An 18934-nucleotide genomic window follows, 5' to 3' on the forward strand; every position below is an offset into this window, starting at 1 on the left:
GCCAATTCTTTGTCTTTCTCTACACATTGATCTTTTTCAACTTTCAGTTTCACTATACCATTTCGGGCCTTCCTCCTTTCTCTGATACATATGAAAAATGTTTATTCACATCACTTTACCTCTTTGGCAATCATTTCTTCCACTAGATCTTTTGCTTTCTTGATTTATTTCTTCATCTCCCTCAGTTTTACCAGATATTCTTCCCTGTGTTCCTCTTTTTGGGATCCTTTACATTTCTTGAACGCTGTTCTTCTTTTTGCCTTTATTTTTTCAGCTATCTCTTTTGAAAACCAGATCAGTTTCTTATTCCTTTTACTTTTGTTTACTTTTCTAACATATAGATTTGTTGGTGTTTTAATTGCTTCTTTTAATTTGGCCCACTGTTGTTCCTCCTCCCCCATTTTCTCCCAGTGTTCTAGTTCTTCCTCCAGATATATCTCCATTTCGACAAAGTCCGTATGTTTGAAATTCAAAACTCTGGTCTTCGGGTGACCTTTCTGTATCCTATTTATTACATCAAATCATACAGTTTGATGATCACTGGTGCTGAGGTGGGCAGACATTAGAGACATTATTCCCATTAGTGAGCACTGGATCAAATATAACTCCCTTCTTTGTTGGTTCCATTACCATTTGTTTGAGCAGAGCCCCTTGAAGGGCATTCACTATCTCTCTGCTTCTCGTAGATTCTGCACCATCTTCTTTTTTTAGAACTGTCCATAATGCTTCTTCTCTACCCCACTTCCCTTACCCCACGTCCCTTGAGGCTCAGTGGCTTGGATATTGTTTTTGACAAAAAAAGAGCTACTCATCTCTCTTTTCTGCCCTCTCTGTCTTTACTTAACAAGTTATAGCCCGGATGGCTGTATCCCAATCATGAGACTCTGTGAGCCATGTCTCCAAAATAGTGTCAATGTCCAAGTGTGCCTCCACTATTAGGGCCTGCAGGTCTGGGATTTTATTGCCCAAACTATGATCAATTGTGATCATAGCTTTCCAACTTTTCTCCCTTGAATTGCTGCTCTTCCTAGTCAACTTTTCTGCTATTTTGATCTGATGGATTTTGTTATTTTACCCTCATACTTCCTGTATTGCTTGGAGGTGACATGTGAATTTCATTGGTCACCTCGTGCCACCCCCTTTCTCTAGTTTAAATGCCTGGTAATATATGATCTGAATTTCTCATTTAGCATCCTTACCATATAATCTTTTATTGCTCCATATCATGGCCCCAGCCTCTAATGTATCCAAAACCACTTTCTGTATACCAGGTTTTGAGCCAGGAATTGAATTTGTCTATATGGCATTGCCTTTCCTTTCCCTTTCCATGAACAGGTAATACTTCTGAAAAGGCAATAGTCTTTGCCACATGTCTTATCTTTTTCTAGATTTTGGAAAATTTTCTGTACTGTATGGACCCCATTTCTATTGAAGTTGTTGGTCCCCAGATGGATGATAATATTATTGATTATGTGGAAAATGCTTCCTTCCGGTACTTTATTGGTCTCTACATATTTCTATCATATCTCCTTTTTCCCTCCTCTCTTCTAGAAAATACATCTTTAGCTCCCTCAGACTCTGTATATGTCTTACAATGCAGTCTAGGCACCATGTTTGTGACCTTCCTTTGAACTGCCTCTACCTTGTCAAAGTCATTTAATAGATGTGATCTCCAGACCTGGACATAGTTCTCAAGGTGTGGTCATACCAGAAACCTATATTGAGGTAATATCACTTCCCTGTCTCTACTAGTGATATCTCTATTTATGTACCCAAATACTATTATATTTTCCATCTGCATTGTCACACTGACTGACTCCCTTGAAGTCATCAGAAATGATGATCCCCAGATCTCTTTCCTGTTTGACCACTATTTCTTCACCTCCAAAAGCATATTTGATCCTCGAATGTTTGCACCCCAAATAGATAATTTTGAATTTTTTTGGATTGCTGTACCTTTGACATTTTTCAAAATCATCTTTCATTTTATTTACCTCCTCTGACATATGTACTCTGCTGCAAATTTTCATATCATCGAAAATAGGCACACATTCCCTTCTGTTCCTACTCCAGTGTCACTTATAAAAGATATTGAAGAGGACTAGACCTAGCCCTGATCCTTGTGGCACCCCATTGCTATGCTTCAGTAAGGTTTTGCCACTTAATTACAAACCACTTTTACAGAATCAGTCTAAGTAAGCGATGCAACCATGAGGTAAGGGAGGATGGGGCAGAAGGTTAGATCAGCTTGGAAGATGCCTTTCTGTGTGTGTGCATGCATGTGGATGTATGTGGTTTTTCTATTTTTTTCAGTGAACCAGATTAGATGATTTTCTGTCTCTTTTTTGGAGAACTGTTTTGCTCCAAGACAGATGGTTGGACAAACAGACATCCCTTTTTGCATAAACCTTTCCCACATTTGAAATGTGGGAAAGTAGAAAAAACCAGAATCATATTGTAGGTTCAGCCATCCCTGGGATAGATTGACATTTATACAAACTTTCAAATTGAGCAACAATTATCTAAAGGTAGAATTTTATCATAACACGCAATTCAATTTTTTGGGATATATTATCTGTCTTTTTAATACAAAATTCACCTAATGCAGTTTACTCTACTTTAGAATAGCATCATATAAGCAGAGGTCAAGTTCAGCTTTGCAAGTTAAAATAGCAGTAAAAATCACATTGCACTTGGCAAGCAAATGGAGACAGCACAATTTGGTAACTTTGATGAGGACCATATTCAGCCACTATCTAGCTGAGCTGGTTAGCCATATAAACATATCTGGCTAACTTAGGCAGAATATTCAGCAGCATGGCTGTGCCACTGAATATACTCACCTATCTAAATGTTAGCTGGAAAATTGTATCTGGCTAACTTTAGGAGAGGTCTACGGAACAAGTAGAGCTAGCTGAATAAGCTATCCGGCTAACTCTGAATATCGGAGTTAGCCAGATAACTTATCCAGCTAACTCAACTCATCCCAGTTACGCCCATGCCCCACCCATCACTTAGTCAGCTAAATAGTCAACCAGATAAGTAATTACCCAGCTAAGTGGTGGCCTCTGATCCCAGACATTCAGCCACCATCACTTAGTGCTGAATATTTACCTCAGAATAAGGGGAATTTTAATACTCGTGTGCAGGCATCCATGTGTGTGTGGTTCCTGGCACGCGCACATGGACGCGCTGATTTTATTACATGCATGTGTCAACGCGCGCATGTTATAAAATCCGCTACCCGCGCACATAAGGGGGGGATTTTGGTAGATGTGCATGGCGACGTGATAGGCCATTTCCCTAGTTACCTCCCAGTCTGCTCCACTAAAGGAGCAGACTGGGAGGGAAGTTTCTAAATGCCATAGCTAATCTGCCTCCCTTTTCCCCTATCTGTCCCGACCCCTAAAACCCTGCTAACTACCGTTCTTTTTTTATTTAAATACTTACCTGCTCTCCGGAGCAGCAGCAACTTGTGTGGGCCGGTTGGCTACCAACGCTCACTTCTCTGGGACAGTGCCTAATGGCGCTGTCCTGGCCAACCCCCACCCTGCCTAGACCCCATCCCTGGGACATCCCTTTTTCTGCACGCAGTTCTTCAGCGCGTACTGGGAGATTCGCTCGTGGCCATGGGCATTCGAAAATCCCCACGGCGTGCATGCGGCCCGGCCACGCACATATCTCCTGGTTTTCACGTGCTTAGGCCTTTTAAAATTAAGCCTTATGTCTAAGATTATATAAAGGGTCCATGTCAGAATTAGCACTAGAAGGTAGGGGTTTCCAGTATCAGTTCCTTTAACTCTGTATTCATTACAGACAGATACAAATAGAAATAGACAGAGATGAAAAAAAGACCAGTCATAAAGGAAATGGTCATGACGGCAGATATTATTTTCATCATACAATAATTACACCAACAAACTTGGAACCTTTCCTCACTCAAGCCCATTGTGGCCATGATTCTTTCATTTGCATTTGTTTATGACATTTATATATTTTGTACTCCTTTACTGAACATTTGTAAATATTTTTCTTTTCGCAGGGAATATTTTTAGTCTATGACATTACCAGCGAACGTTCTTACCAGCACATAATGAAATGGGCCAGTGATGTAGATGAGGTAAGAGGATTCAAATCTCCATGCGTATTCAATTCAATTAACTATCATCTTTCAGATGTATGAGAAACTTAAAATTGGGCAAGCAGAAGGAATGTGAGTTTATTTCCCAGATCTCGTTTGGTATGAAAAAATATAGCACATACCTCATTTAAACTGAGAAAGTAAATATTTGCCCATTATATTCAATCTTCTTCAGCATTTGAGATTTTTTTTATATATATTAGGGATGTGAATCGTTTTTTGATGATTTAAAACAATCGTCAGATATATTTTAAATCGTCAAAAATTGTTAAGAGTCGCGATACAATAGAAATTCCCCCGATTTATCGTGAAAAATCGTAAATCGGGGGAGGGGGAGGGTGGGGAAAACCGGCACACCAAAAAACCCCTAAACCCACCCCAACCCTATAAGACGAATCCCTTACCTTCCCCCACCCTCCTGAACCCCCCCCCCCCAAACGTTTTACGAGTACCTGGTGGTCCAGTGGGGGCGCGGGGACTGATCTCCCGCTCTCGGTCCATCGGCACCATTTTGGCTGCCACTCAAAAATGGTGCCGATGGCCCGATAAAAAAAACCACACCCGACCCTTTAAAAATGACCCCTTAGCTTCCCCCACCCTCCCAATCCCCCCAAAACATACCTGGTGGTCTAGTGGTGGTCCCGGGAGCGATCTCCCGTTCTCAGGCCATCAGCTGCCACTCATAAAGATGGCGCCGATGGCCCTTTGCCCTTACCATATGACAGGGTATCTGTGCCATTGGCCGGCCCCTGTCACATGGTAGGCGCACTGGCTGGCTGTCGCCGTATTTAAAGATGGCCGCCGCCAGCTTTAAAGATGGCGCCGGCCATCCAGTGCTCCTACCATGCAACCAGAATTGTAGAAAGTATTCAAGGTGCGGTCTCACCATGAAAAGATGCAGAGGCATTATGACATTTTCTGTTTTATTAACCATTCCCTTCCTAATAATTCCTAACATTCTGTTTGCTTTTTTGACTGCTGCAGCACACTGAGTTGACGATTTCAATGTGTTATCCACTATGATACATAGATCTTTTTCTTGGGTGGTAGCTCCTAATATGGAATCTAACATCATGTAACTACAACAAGGGTTTTCCCTATATGCAACACCTTGCACTTGTCCACATTAAATTTCATCTGCCATTTGGATGCCCAATCTTCCAGTCTTGCAAGGTCCTCCTGTAATGTATCACAATCCGCTTGTGATTTAACTACTCTGAATAATTTTGTATCATCCGCAAATTTGATAACTGGAAGTGATCTGGAGGAGGTACTTCCTGGTTTTACAGAGGTCAGAAGAACTTCTAAAGTTTATAAAAATGGATCTGAGCAATTAAAACATAAAAAAAAGCAGATTCTAGGAGGGGAAAACCTGCTTGAGCTCCCACCTTAGATTTATAGCCTCAATTGAATTTTGCAAAAATCAATTTTTTTTTGGGGGGGGGGGGCTTAGAGTTCTTTTTAAAGTTAAAATGGTGACAAATAAGCATTGGGGCCCCGTTGGAGGAGCTTCTCCTGGCAGCCAAAAGTGGTCTGGGGTCTCAGAATGGGTCAAAAATACCCCCGAGTGCCTAAGGTGGACCTGAAGATCCATACTGGCCATGTCAGAGTTGCCTAACTAAATATATCCTGTGTTTTTGGAGGGGTTTTGTGAGGTTTCAGAGCCTATGCTCTGGAGATGAGCAGAAATGGAGAAAGGGGACACAAAACAGTATAAAAGGCTGAAAAGTCTGAGACCAGAATGCCAGCAAAGTCTAAGTGGGAATTTTTAAATATATTATGGTGGTATAGGAAATAGGTTTTATGGTATTGAGGGAATCTGAAACACTGGAAAAGGCTGTGAATCACTTCAAAATCCTTTCCAAATTATTTGAGAGAAGAGACATTTGGATTTCCAAACAAATTCTCAGTGAAAGAGAAAAAAAATCAAATTCTGGAGTCCTGAGGAAAGTGTCTGTTTCTAAGGAAATGAGCTGGTGACAGCATTTTGTGAGCCAGTGCTGGAGAGAAAATTATGTGAAGGGGCTAGTGGACTGATACATATACATTTCTCACTGATCAAGAAATTCAGTTTCCATCTCAGCCTCAAACTATGTCTCAAATTCCCAGATTTTCTTTTCTATAACTTTATACAAAGATGGGGGGTTGTCCATAGATCAAAAGTATATTAAAACTGGCCCTAAACGTCTCTGAGGTCAGCACAGGAGCACTGATCTTCCTGGGTGTCAGTTAGTCTGGATTTGAATAAGTGAGAGAGCAGAAGGCACCTGGCCAGTTCTCTTCAGACTGCTCTGAGATCCCAGAAATACACAACAGTGGAGCACAGAGAGGAAGGCACACATCTCCCGTATGGTTGTCTGAAGTATGTGTGACTGAGTTAGTGTGATATTTGTTTTAAAAATAAGGTAAATTCCAGGTAAGGGTAAGCAGTTTAACTGCTAATATTAAATTATCCTGGCTGTATCACGGTGAATTTTCATCAGCCATTGATAGCATTATAAGAATTGACTGGAAATTTGGCAAATGTAAAGTGGGTACAGCGAGTGATTTCCCAATCTATACCTACATATGGCTGTATAAGCCACTGTTATGGCTTGCTTTTAAGAAATATGTAAGTGATCTTGGCTTTCTCTAGCAAGGAGAGGGCTACAGCTCTTATAATATAGAGGAATACACATATCTTCTAAAGAAGTATGTTTTCTCCAATTGAACTGATCTAGGAGAACCAGAGTCTGACTCAGGAGAAGATTTAATTTACTGTGGTGGTGTGCTGAGGTGAGAGACAGACTAGATATATGAAACTGTAAGCTTGCTTATAGCAAAGCTGATAACAGAACCTACCGAGAAAGCTAAAAGTAAAGAAAGGGATGTCAAACAGCAGAGCTGCTTAAAAGTGAGAGGAACCATTTTGTTATTTATCTTAGGTGGAAAACGTCTGGCACTGTGAGTCATCACTCTGCACCAGGTTAAGAATATAGGCAGAGTACACAGGAGTACAGATAATAATGCTTTAATACTATAACATCCCCAACATGAAAATACTTGGTGGCACCTTCTCAGATTATGTATATAAATATATAGCCATTGGTTGTGACTATATATTGATGAGCACCTGAACCTTTACCCAGTGCACTGGTGGTAATAGTGTGAGAGGTGAGTGAAAGAAAGTATGAAAATAATCCTCATCATACACAAGCGAGCAACCTAATTTAATTCCTCTGATCTAGGTAGAATAAGGATATTTAATTATCTTTTATTTTTCACAACCAGCTAGTCCAGTTCCTGTTAGTTGCCATAAATAAACACTGAGGGCCAGATTTTAAAAGGGTTCCGCATATAAGGTACACGCGTAACCCTTTTAAACCCCCCCTGCGCGCGCCGAGCCTATGTTGCATAGGCTCGGCGGCACGCGCAAGCCCCAAGACGTGCGTAAGTCCCGGGGCTTGCAAAAAGGAGCGGTCGGGGGCATGGCCAGGGGGCGCGGTTTTCGATCGGGAGCGTGTTCGGGGGTGTGTGGGCGGTCCGGGGGCGTGGCTGAGTGCCCCGACACAGCAGCCTGTGTCGGAGCCTGCCGCTCTGGCGCGCGCAAGTTACTACTGCCCAGAGGCAGTAGTAACTTTTCTGATAAAGGTAGGGGGAAGGGTTAGATAGGGCTGGGAGGGTGGGTTAGGTAGGGGAAGGGGAGTGGAAGGTGCGGGTGGGGTGGAAGGAAAGTTCCCTCCGAGGCCGCTCCTATTTCGGAGCGGCCTTGGAGGGAACGGGCAGCGCGCGCAGGGCTCGGCGCGCGCAAGTTGCACAAATGTGCACCCCCTTGCGCGCGCCGACCCCGGATTTAATAAGATACGTGCGGCTACGCGCGTATCTTATAAAATCCAGCGTACTTTTGTTTGCGCCTGATGCGCGAACAAAAGTACGCGCGCGCGCTCTCTTTTAAAATGTACCCCTGAGGGAGCACTCCTAGTACACTCCAGAAGATAAATGTGATTAGTGTAGTGGAGGAACATGCTATTTTGTTATTTAAAGAGTATAGATAGGTTTCTGACTGCTCCAGAGATAAAGTACCTAATACAGCATGAGGATTACAGTCGGGTATAGACATCCGGGACTCTCTGGCACGCAAGCCACGCCCATGAGCAGCAAGCCACACCCCCTATCAGTAGCAGAGGGTATGAAGATTCATCCTAAAGAAAGTCAGCCAGCTTGCCACAAAGTCTAGCTAGACTAAAACTTTCCCAACACCACAAAGAAAAAGAGTACAGAAACACTCTAGCAGCTGTCATAAGTAATTGTGCCAGAGACATAAGTGAAGGACACGCAGTACAAAAGCCTCAAAATTCACAGAAACTGGAAAGAGACAGAGAAAGAAAAAAAGGATTAAATAGATATACAGAGTCAAACAATACAGAAAAGAAACAACACAAAACACTTGTTATCTACTTACCTGCAATTAGAGTGTCGATTTTGTCCTGCTGCACCTGCAAGACAGGATTGGGACACAAAGATTCACTTTCTTCATAGTAGCATTAATTACTAAATTTTTTATATAGAAAGTATATAAGTTAATACTCAAACCATACTTATCTGAGTATTTTATGGTTCTCTTCATTTAAAATACTTGCTAACTAGGAATTGAAAGAAAACCAAGTTGTGTTAACTGTGGAAAATGTACAGTACATTTATAATATTTCTGTTACTTGTTTCTCACTGTTTAAACTTGTGATAATAAATCTGAGTCATAGCTCAGAATTTGTAAAATTTTTATCTGCTTACATTCAAGTTTTTTTTCTATTTGGGTTCTGTCTTTTCTCTCTTTCCCTGGGAGACTCGCTGGGTGGGTTATGGACCCTTATTCCTAATATTAGGAGACCTGGTAAGAAGGAGAATTCCTTTTCTGTCCTTTCCCCTTCCGGGCAATTACAGTTTGCGACTCCTCTGACACCACCTGAAACCCCATTGCTGTTCCAACGCTGCCTCTGCCACTGCAGTGGGATGGATGGTCACTACGAATACACCCCAGAGGGGGTGGGGGCTTAGATATGCAAATCTATCTCATGCATATTCATTGTGGATATCCCAAAAATCTGACTGTTTAAGGCGTATCCCAAGTACTGAGTTGAGAACCCCTGATTTAAAACATGACACATGGAGAATAAACACTATGGTGGAAAGAACTTAGACCCTTAACCAAGATCTGCAATGGAGTGGACATACCTGAAGGAGTAAAGAGAATAAGAAGTGATCTAAGAAAGTTCAATTGGTGGTCAAAGGTTTAGTACTTCAGATTCAGTGCCAAGAAGTGCAGAGTTATACATTTGGGGTGCGGAAATCCTAAAGAGCCATACATGATGGGAGGTGAAAGACTGAATGCATAGATTGGGAGAAGACTTGGGGTGATAGTGTCTGACGATCTGAAGGTAACGAAGCAATGTGACAAGGTGGTGGCTGCTGGGCTGCATAGAGAGAGGCATAACTAGCAGGAAAAAGGAGGTGATAATGCCCCTTTACAGGTCTTTGGTGAGATCTTACTTGAAGTACTATGTTCAGTTCTGAAAGACCATATCTCAAAATGGACAAGACAGGATGGAAGCAGTCCAGAAAAAAGGCAACCAAAATGGTGTGAGGTGGGTCTCAGAAGACTTCTGAGAGGAGAGTGATGGACCTACATATATATACCTTAGAGGAGAGGAAGGACAGGGGAGATATGATACAGATTTCAAATTCCTGGAAGGAATTAATGAAACGCAAAAATCAAACCTTTTCCGATGAAGTTGTAGAACTAGGGTTCATGATATGAAACTCCAAGGGGATAGACTCAGGAGCAATGTATTTCTTCACAGAAAGGACAGAGAATGCATGGAATGTCCTTCCAAAGGAAGGGAGAAAGCAAGAACTGTAATGGAATTCAAAAGGCCATGGGATAAACACAAATTATTCCTAGTGTCTAGAGGATGGAAATGAAGAAATGGGGTAATTCTAAACTGTAGGTATAACATTTCTGCATGGGAATAACCTGCACGGAGCAGTAAATAATATCTGTAACATAGGCTGTGCTTGAAAATCCATTCATCTTTCCTTTTATGCTTTTCTCCTTTTTACATTTTCCAGTTCTGCCAGTCCTTAACGTCTACAACATAAACTGTGTTCATAGAAATGCAGAATATGATGACTGATGACCTCCAGGCCTACCTAGTCCACCCATTTCTACTTCCTGCTTAGTTCCATAGTTGGTTTGATTTAAAAAAGATCAAAGATTCATTGAGTCCAACTTCTGTCTGGAAATCCAGTGGAAGGTCAGAAGAACATTTTAAAGCTGTAATTAATTTTGTAACAATGAAAAAATTCCTTCTTGACCCCAAATATGATAATTGGATCAGAATCACTGGATTATCATTTTTCCCTAGTGAACAGTTATATCATTATCATTCACCAATATATTTCTACTAAAATAACTTGTCCAGTTTCCTTTTGAATGCTCATCAGATATATTTGATGTTTGTGGTCTAAGAACCAGGTTCATGAACATAAAATGGCTGTCCTGAACACACAGACCTTTTTTGTCCTCGAGGATCAGAGATGAGAATCCCCTGTTCTAGAAACTTTCTTTTCACTGATGTAAACCATGGTTTTTGTGCATCAGTTATACATTTGAGCTATTCATAAATTATTTCATGTCATGAGAAAATACGAAACCTGGGAGTGATAATCGATTCAGAATTAAGTATGAAACAACATGTATCTCTAAAAGTAAGAGAAGGATATGCCAAACTTATGACTCTGAGAAGACTAAAACCACTACCTACACCCACCAACTTCCGCTCAGTATTACAAGCCTTAATCTTTGCCAGTACTGACTACTGTAACGCCCTACTACTGGGCCTACCATACACCACAATAAGACCACTACAGATACTTCAAAACACAGTGGCAAGAATTTTAACTGGAAAAAAGCAAAAGAGACCTTAATAGAACTACACTGGTTACCCGTTGAACAAAGAATACAATTCAAGACTTTATGCACCATACATAAATTAATACATGACGAAAAAGCGGAGTGGCTGAACACAGCCCTACGTGTACATACCCCCCACAGAAATCTGAGATCAGCAAACAAAACACTGCTAACTATTCCCTCAGTAAAGACGGCCAGAATAACCCAGGTAAGGGATAGGGCCCTATCTCTAGCAGGACCCACAATATGGAACAATATGCCATTAGAAATCAGACTACAAAGTAACATCAAAACCTTCAAAAAAAGTTTAAAAACATGGCTATTTAAGCAAGCATACCACAAAGACAACTGAGAGCAGAAAAACAGGGAAATTTTGGTTGCAGTTAGCCTAGCTCACACTCACACACCTTGTTTCTTTAAGTGTGTGCCTCTCATTACTTTATCCTAAACTATTCTTTCTTTTTAAACAACAAAGAACCAAAATAAAGTAGTACGATATCTCATAACCGAGTAAGAGAAAACTGGACATGACTTATAACACTCACTAAATTATATTTTTTATGAAACTATGTTACAGTAAATTAACAGCACCTGTTTAAGAGTTTAGAATTCCAGATACTGGATTTAACACATAGTTTTTGTGCCCTATTGTGAACCGTTGTGATGGCACCCGCTTAACGACGGTATAGAAAAGACTCTAAATAAATAAATAAATAAATAAATAAATAAATGAATACAGGTTTTAAGGTTTGTTTCTTTCAATGAGAAAAGCATGAACTGACATCACTTTTGCAGTGTTAGGGCACCAACATCGTTTATAATTTATTTATTTATATGCTGCCAACACACAAGGCCCTTGGCGGCTAACACTGAAACATAAACAATTAAAATGCAATAAGACAATAAAAATATGAACTATAAATCATTAAAATATACAAAAATAGGAGGAGATCTCAAAACATAGGACTTTTGTTTTTAAAAGAGTTATTTCTCTTATTCTATGCCTAAGACAAACCTGTTTTGAAAACCTCCACCCTCATCACTAAGAAGGCACCAAAAAAGATCAAATTTATTAAACAAAAATACTGAGCAGAAATAAGTCTTGTACATCACGAGCATTTCTATAACTGTAAAATGTGACCACATGCCGCATCTTTCCCCAGTATGCACCTGACGGAGTTCAGAAGATATTAATTGGAAATAAGGCTGATGAGGACCAAAAACGACAAGTAGGCACAGATCAAGGTGTAAAGGTAAGTTTGAGTTGGTGGCAGGGGAATTGCCTTTGCAAATATAATTGGATATTTTGTAGGGTGCATACATTTTAGTGTTCCAACACACACTGTTCAGATGTCAAATAATATTGTACATCAGCATTTTGGAGCCAAACAAGCCTTTCTTCAGATATGTAAAATAGCATCTATATTACAATTTATAAAAAAAACAAACTTTTTTGTTCGTCTGATAAAGGACATTTCTAGCCTCTAAAGTATTCCAGCTTTTCCTGGGACCAGTATTTTGACATCTGCAGAAATTAAAGGCATCTTTTTAAACTCAACTTTTCCCAACTGCAGCGTGTAGCTTGATGTGCAGGAAAACACTTTTCAGTCTGTTACAGCTTAGAAGAGGCTGCACTTAAACCATTTGAACCGTGTATCCAGACAGGATGAAAGACAACATAGAAATGCAAATTATAATTATTATTCATTCCAGTTTTCCTCTTTTGTGTCTTGGTCTCATTCAGATGCAGAGAGCTAAGTTATTATTCATGTGCTCTGCCTGTCTGCATCTTTAGTTTCCTTGCATGCATTCCTAATAAACAAGTAATTTGAAGCCAGTTAGCATTACTGTTCACTTCCCCTCTGCAGAAATATGCTTGTACTATGTCAAAATAGCAAATTGCCTGTTTATTCTAAAGTAATCTTGTTGGGGGTAATGTTCAATCTCCCCGCAGACCTGCAAACTCATTTTCAAAAGGAAACTTCCTGCAGTCTTTGCTCCTAATTTGTGTGAGTTGGGTCGATAGGGGGAAAGTATGTGTGGAAGTTTTAAACTGAAATCTCTGCATGAATTCTAACTTCCCTGACCCACCCCAGAATGCCCTTTCTCTCCTGGGTAAAAGTCTGCACACTGATTCCCAACATGGCTACTTTTGCTCCCAGTAAGACGGGGCAATTTTCAAAAGTCTGTTTTATTTGGTAAACACGTTTGCTCATGTGAAGCGTTTTGTGAATTGATTTCCACCTCATTGGGGAAAGTTCATAAAAATGTTTTGTCTTAAAAGCATTTTACTTTTTCAGCTTGCTAAAGAATATGACATGGACTTCTATGAGACAAGTGCCTGCACCAATTTCAACATTAAAGAGGTACGCACACCACGATATCACAAAAGAAAAAAAAAAATCAAACTTGTTGGGTTCCCTTGAGCTCAAGTCGTTGGTTTTTTAAGCACAATTTAAATTTTGCCACAACAGAAAAGTTCCTTCTGTTGCATTTTTCCATTCAGAATTGATCATTCAACATGCACAACACACAAAAAAAAACCCCCAAATGTGGTTAAGTCTCAAGTCATAAAAATGAATAACAAAAATGAGAAGAATGCTATCTGATCATGTGTAGAGTGGTCTTTGATATGGGGGTTCATCTTGCTGAAAGTTTTAATACTATTTTTTTTCTACTTTTACTTCACATCTTGGAGTATTTAACACCTGCTGTTTTGGGCCTTTACTTGGCAAACAGTAAGTGTTGTAAAAGGGTCTAGTCAGGGGATATTTGGGGAAAAGAAAGATCTATTCAACACACTTTGGGGAAAGATAAATCAGGGCTTGGAGACAAAGCCAACATCAGTGCGCCTGAACTGGCACAAGAATGTTGTTCAACCCCCACCCTTAAGCGCCTTTCACTTGCCTCCCAGAAGCCTCCACCCCATTTCAGTGCAAGAGTAAATTTGAGCCTCCCTTTTTTGTCACACAGTTCCCCCCACTGTCTTCTCTGGGAGGAAATTTGTCAAACCTATTTCCTTTCCCTACCATAGAAAACCCCAAGAGCCTGACTATGGCTATGCCACCTTCTGCCCTCTTATTCTTTCATATTCCATTCACAAAGACCATGGAAAGACTGTCAGGTCAGAGGTTGCCAAGGGTCCCGTTTTAGGATTCTTTCTTGCTATTTTGAAACACTTGCTCTGGTATGGCTTCCTCTGCTGCATACATCCTGACATGGCGGGAGGACCAGCTGGATGAAGGGGTAATATCCTGCAGAGGCCGTGGCGCTGGCCCTGCTTCCTCCCGTCCCTGTGGCACTTTCTCTCTCAGATAATAAGCAGCTGCTAGAAGTTTCAGAGTCTATAATGCCCCTGTAAAATGTTGCATGTGAGCATTTGGATAATGCGGCAAAGAACTTTTTCAAAGAATAAATAATTAAATGGACCAGGCATTGTTAGCTCCTTCGAAACAACTAAAATACCTTCTGTTGTAATATTTCACAGTAAGTACTCTTTATAGAAAGGTAATGAGGGGTGCTTTCCTGTCCACTTTTTCCGGATTTCTAATTAGGCAGAGTTAGGGGGCAGGGTGCTTGGGAGAGAAGGCCACAGGGACAGAGAAGGAGACACCCCTTTCACCATGGCTCATTTTTGGAGGGGACTCCCCCTCACCCCCATCTTATGAAGGGACCCCCACTCCCATGCCTGGTGATGCCTGCAAGATAAGTTCAGCCCCGATGAGTGGTATCTGTCTTCTATTTCCATATGCGTACACTCCTTTCTGGAGGCCAAGCTTGCATAATGTCTAACTATATCCAATTTTCCTGCACTGAGCAGTAGTGGAGGAGAGGGTAAGGGGGTACAAATGTGCTTCTAAGAAAAATCCCCTTTCATACTGGAGAAATGAACTATCAGTTGTACTCATGTGGGTTTGGCTTCTCCTTCAGTGGCCCTGCCCTCTCTTCAGGGCCACTGTTCCCCAGTGTATGGACTTTTAGCCTCATTGACAGAGGACATTTTTCAGATAGCTGATTAACATTGGTAAAACACTTTTTACCCACACAAATCACTTTAAAAATTGTCCTCATATACTGCAATGACTGACTATGGTAAAAATGATTAACATGATGATCGCCATGACAGGTACAACATAGAATAAAACTTGTGTGTCTATTTCTAGGTAAAGTTTTGTTGTTGGAACTGGGAAATGAATGACCAAGCTCTGCCTGATCCTTAACTTTCAAACTGTAAAGGGCTCCTGTAACAACAACTTCGATCCGAGGGAGAATGACCAGTTCTTCTATCATTGAGTTCCCTGAAACTGGCATTTGATATTTCCTAACATCAGCTCTCACCTTTTATAAAACTTATAAACTATGCCACTCTTGATGGGTTAAAAACCATCATGATATCATTTCTGTTGATTAATTTCTACTGCTAGGCTCAAAGAAAAAAAGAACTATCCAGGTATTATAGAAGGTGATGGCAGTAAATCATGAGTCCCCATGGGAAATGTTAGATTACGTAAAATCTGATCAGTAATCGGTTGGATATGTTTTATGTTTTCATGTTACTAAAAAAAGGACAGGTCAGTGAAACTCATATAGCTATCATTTCTTCCAGTCATTCACCCGACTGACAGAACTAGTCTTACAGGCACATAAGAAAGAACTCGACGGACTCCGTCTATATGCCACCAATGAACTGAGTATAGCTGATCTGGAAGAAGATGAGAGCAAACCAGATGGTACAGAGAACTCTCCAAAGGCCTGTTGGTGCTAAAAGAATGAGTGAAGCACCTCCATATTTCCCACTGTCTTCTCCCCCTTCTTATAGACAGGGACTGTAGCCATCTCACCTGCTCTAGTGCTCCACTACAGACATTGTTCATCTGAATGCCGACAACCTCTCTCTCTGCACTACTTGATTCTCCTCACACCTTAAAGTGTCTTTTGGTGGTGTTTGTTGTCCAAAAATGTCCTGGATCTTAAGTGCTTTTTAGATTTCTCCAAAGCGCTGTGACAATACATACGTTTGATTTAACAGTTTGATGCAGACACACGACTTGAAGAAGAGAGCATGAAGCCCGTTCTTCTTTTCGAGTACTGTCATTTCAGTATTGAATGTGGCTTAACAATGCCGGGATTCTATAAAGTATTTGTGGTATCTGTTGTAAAGCCTATTACCTATGATCTCAGTTTAACAGTCTGAAATTAAGAGTTTGTATTTTGTAAGTATTTTACTTTGTTGTCAAACTAAAGGTAATTGAAACTTTGCTATTTTGATTGTGGGTAAACAATACTACAATACACTTGATATAGATTCAAGACAATCATTCCATACCCTTTTAAGTTTGCCTTTGATTTGCTGATGTACTATTCCTGCATACTGTCTTTAAGGCAGAAGTGCAAAGTAATTCAGTAAATTAAAATTACCAGATTATTTAAAGTATCCCATCTTTATTCATTTCTAAGCAGCCACAAACGTGAAGTTTTTGAAAGCTCCTTCTAATCCCACCATTGTGAACTAAAGCAAATTGGGGCAGTGCTATGCTGCTCTTCCCCTCAACCCTATGCAGCTATCAATGAAATGTAAAATGTATGACTAAAGCTTGAACAAAAAAGTGAACTCACATGAAGGATACTTTCTAAAAAGAAATTGTGGCCATAATACACGGGGCCCACTTCCTGTAGCAATAGATTGTGAAAATATAGCAATGAAAATGCATTGCAACAAAGAGAAAGGGACTCTAGAAATAAGATCAATAGAAGGAGCAAGAGTCAAGAAAGAACAATCTAACAAGTATTGCAGATTAACAGAAAAATTTTATAGGTATCACTTAATTAAGATAAATCAGTTCTGCATGAGATTCAGTCAGAGAACGGACATTTCTGGGCTAGGACAATAGTTTACAACCTGGAAAGGAGCCTCCCATCCCCCAATCAATCTGTTTTTCAGGATATACATATATTGCATAAATCTAATTCCAATCCATTGTATGCAAATATGCCTCATGAATATTTATTGTGACTATTTCGAAAACCAAACTGACTGGGAGGCATTGAAGACTAGGTTGAGGACTGCTAGGCTAGAAGAGAAAGTATGGACCTATAAACCTAGAGACCTCTTAGTAGTCTGAACATGTCCTTTTGCATCAAAACCTAAAAATGACAGATGTTGTACTGCCTGTACATCATTCCCCTTATGCAAGGTTGTACATAAATATCCAAGGTGTAAAGCTTTGAGGATAGCCCAGCAACATTTGCAAAGAAATTGTTTCATTATACATTTGACAGGTGCATTATTAGAAATATATACAGTGAGGCCATGCTTTAACACCAAAGGTCAGCTACACTAAGCATGTGTCCAGACATAAAATGGGAAAAACCTCTTTGCTATATATCTGGCCCTAAGAATCAACATGTGTGCATACTGATCTTACCCACATAATTCCCAGTAAATTTGTTGGGTTTTTTTGTTGTTGTTATGGAATACTTTTCATTGTTTTTCAGTTATTCTTTGAAAATTCATTCAAGAACAAAATGATATATATTTCATTCTGTATTTTGAATACAGTTGAGCCTAAGTTCACCTGCTGTGCTCTTCTTTATGAAGCTTTAAAGTCAAGAATTTCCCAATGTTTGATCTCATGCAGAATCCAGGATTACATGAAGCACAGATGGTGGTAGCTAGATTTTCCACAATCTCGGTATTCCTGTTTCTTGGGTCCCTTGCTTCCTTTTGTGATCTCATTCCTTAATGTTCTTCCTTTTATTGTGCTAGTATACTATACCTCTCTTATATTGCTTTTATTGTGATGGTCACATATCATTCCTTTAGTCCAGCTGTTTGGCCTGTCTTACAGTCCATGTGTCATTGCCATGCCTGCCTGGAGTCCTGAAGACAAAGAGCACAGCAGTGCCCCTTGGTTTGTTTAACGTTTTACAAATAGTGGTGACAGCTAAGTAGGATGAGCTTTCAAAAACTTTCCATGTTAATGTTTCCTCAGCCATGAAATTAAAATCAGAACAAAAAATATGATTTTAACAAATTTGCTCGTTGTACTGCCATTTTGGTGGTTCCGTTGGCTTACGTTTACGGTTTGTGGTGCATGTCGACAGGAATAAATAGTTTTGGAATAATTCACTAAACTAATTAAAGGCACATCATGACATATCCACCTCCTTTCCCCTAAAAAGAGATGGCATTTATTTTTTATACTAATTTCCCCTCATTTATTTTAAAATAAACTCCCACGTATTCCCATAGAATGCTGTATAAATGCTGAAATAAATAAAAAAATGAAAAACTTGACTTCATTTGATTTCTCGTTACATGAATACAGTTTATCACATGATCAGTGATGTGTTCTTCCTAGACCCGCTATGATGTTCTCTGCAGTCTTTCAAACTAGATTGGCTGACATAGATCTTGACTGCATAAAGATCTAAAGGTGACCCTTTTAAACTTGGCAAGTCTCTATGTCTCATTCTCTGAGTTTAGTGGAAATTTACTAATATTTTCTTTAATATCTGACAAGTTCTTGAAGGAAAACCTGTGAACTTATACTGATAAACAAGATATTCCACCCAGAACTATAGGAGCCTATTTTCTGGGATGTGCGTATGTCCGAAAATATGCTTGGATCCAAAAAACCCCAGTCTGTCAGAGTCTACATGTCCTCCCTAATATGTCCTGAAAATTTGGTGTAGATAGGACTCAAACACAAAAGTTATTAGAAACACACACAGCTAGTGATCTCATATGCCTTCTTTCCTTCTGAAAGTAGGCTAACAATACAAATGTACGGTAGAGGCACGCACACAACCTCTCCACATTTAAATTCCATCTCTGTCATTTC

At 40.0% G+C, this 18934-nt stretch overlaps 1 protein-coding gene across 1 annotated transcript in view; it reads left to right on the forward strand.

Moving 5' to 3' along the window:
- Window positions 1-18464, forward strand: part of RAB15 (RAB15, member RAS oncogene family) — a 424110-nt gene extending 405646 nt beyond the window's left edge. Inside the window, exons 4-7 of the mRNA XM_029598894.1 lie at window positions 4043-4120; window positions 12254-12343; window positions 13391-13456; window positions 15697-18464. Coding sequence (XP_029454754.1) covers window positions 4043-4120; window positions 12254-12343; window positions 13391-13456; window positions 15697-15855 — 393 coding nt within the window. The 3' untranslated portion in view covers window positions 15856-18464. The remainder of the gene's footprint in view (window positions 1-4042; window positions 4121-12253; window positions 12344-13390; window positions 13457-15696) is intronic.
- The last annotated feature ends 470 nt before the right edge of the window (window positions 18465-18934 follow it).

Source organism: Rhinatrema bivittatum, chromosome 4, assembly GCF_901001135.1.
Source record: "Rhinatrema bivittatum chromosome 4, aRhiBiv1.1, whole genome shotgun sequence".
Taxonomy (NCBI): domain Eukaryota; kingdom Metazoa; phylum Chordata; class Amphibia; order Gymnophiona; family Rhinatrematidae; genus Rhinatrema; species Rhinatrema bivittatum.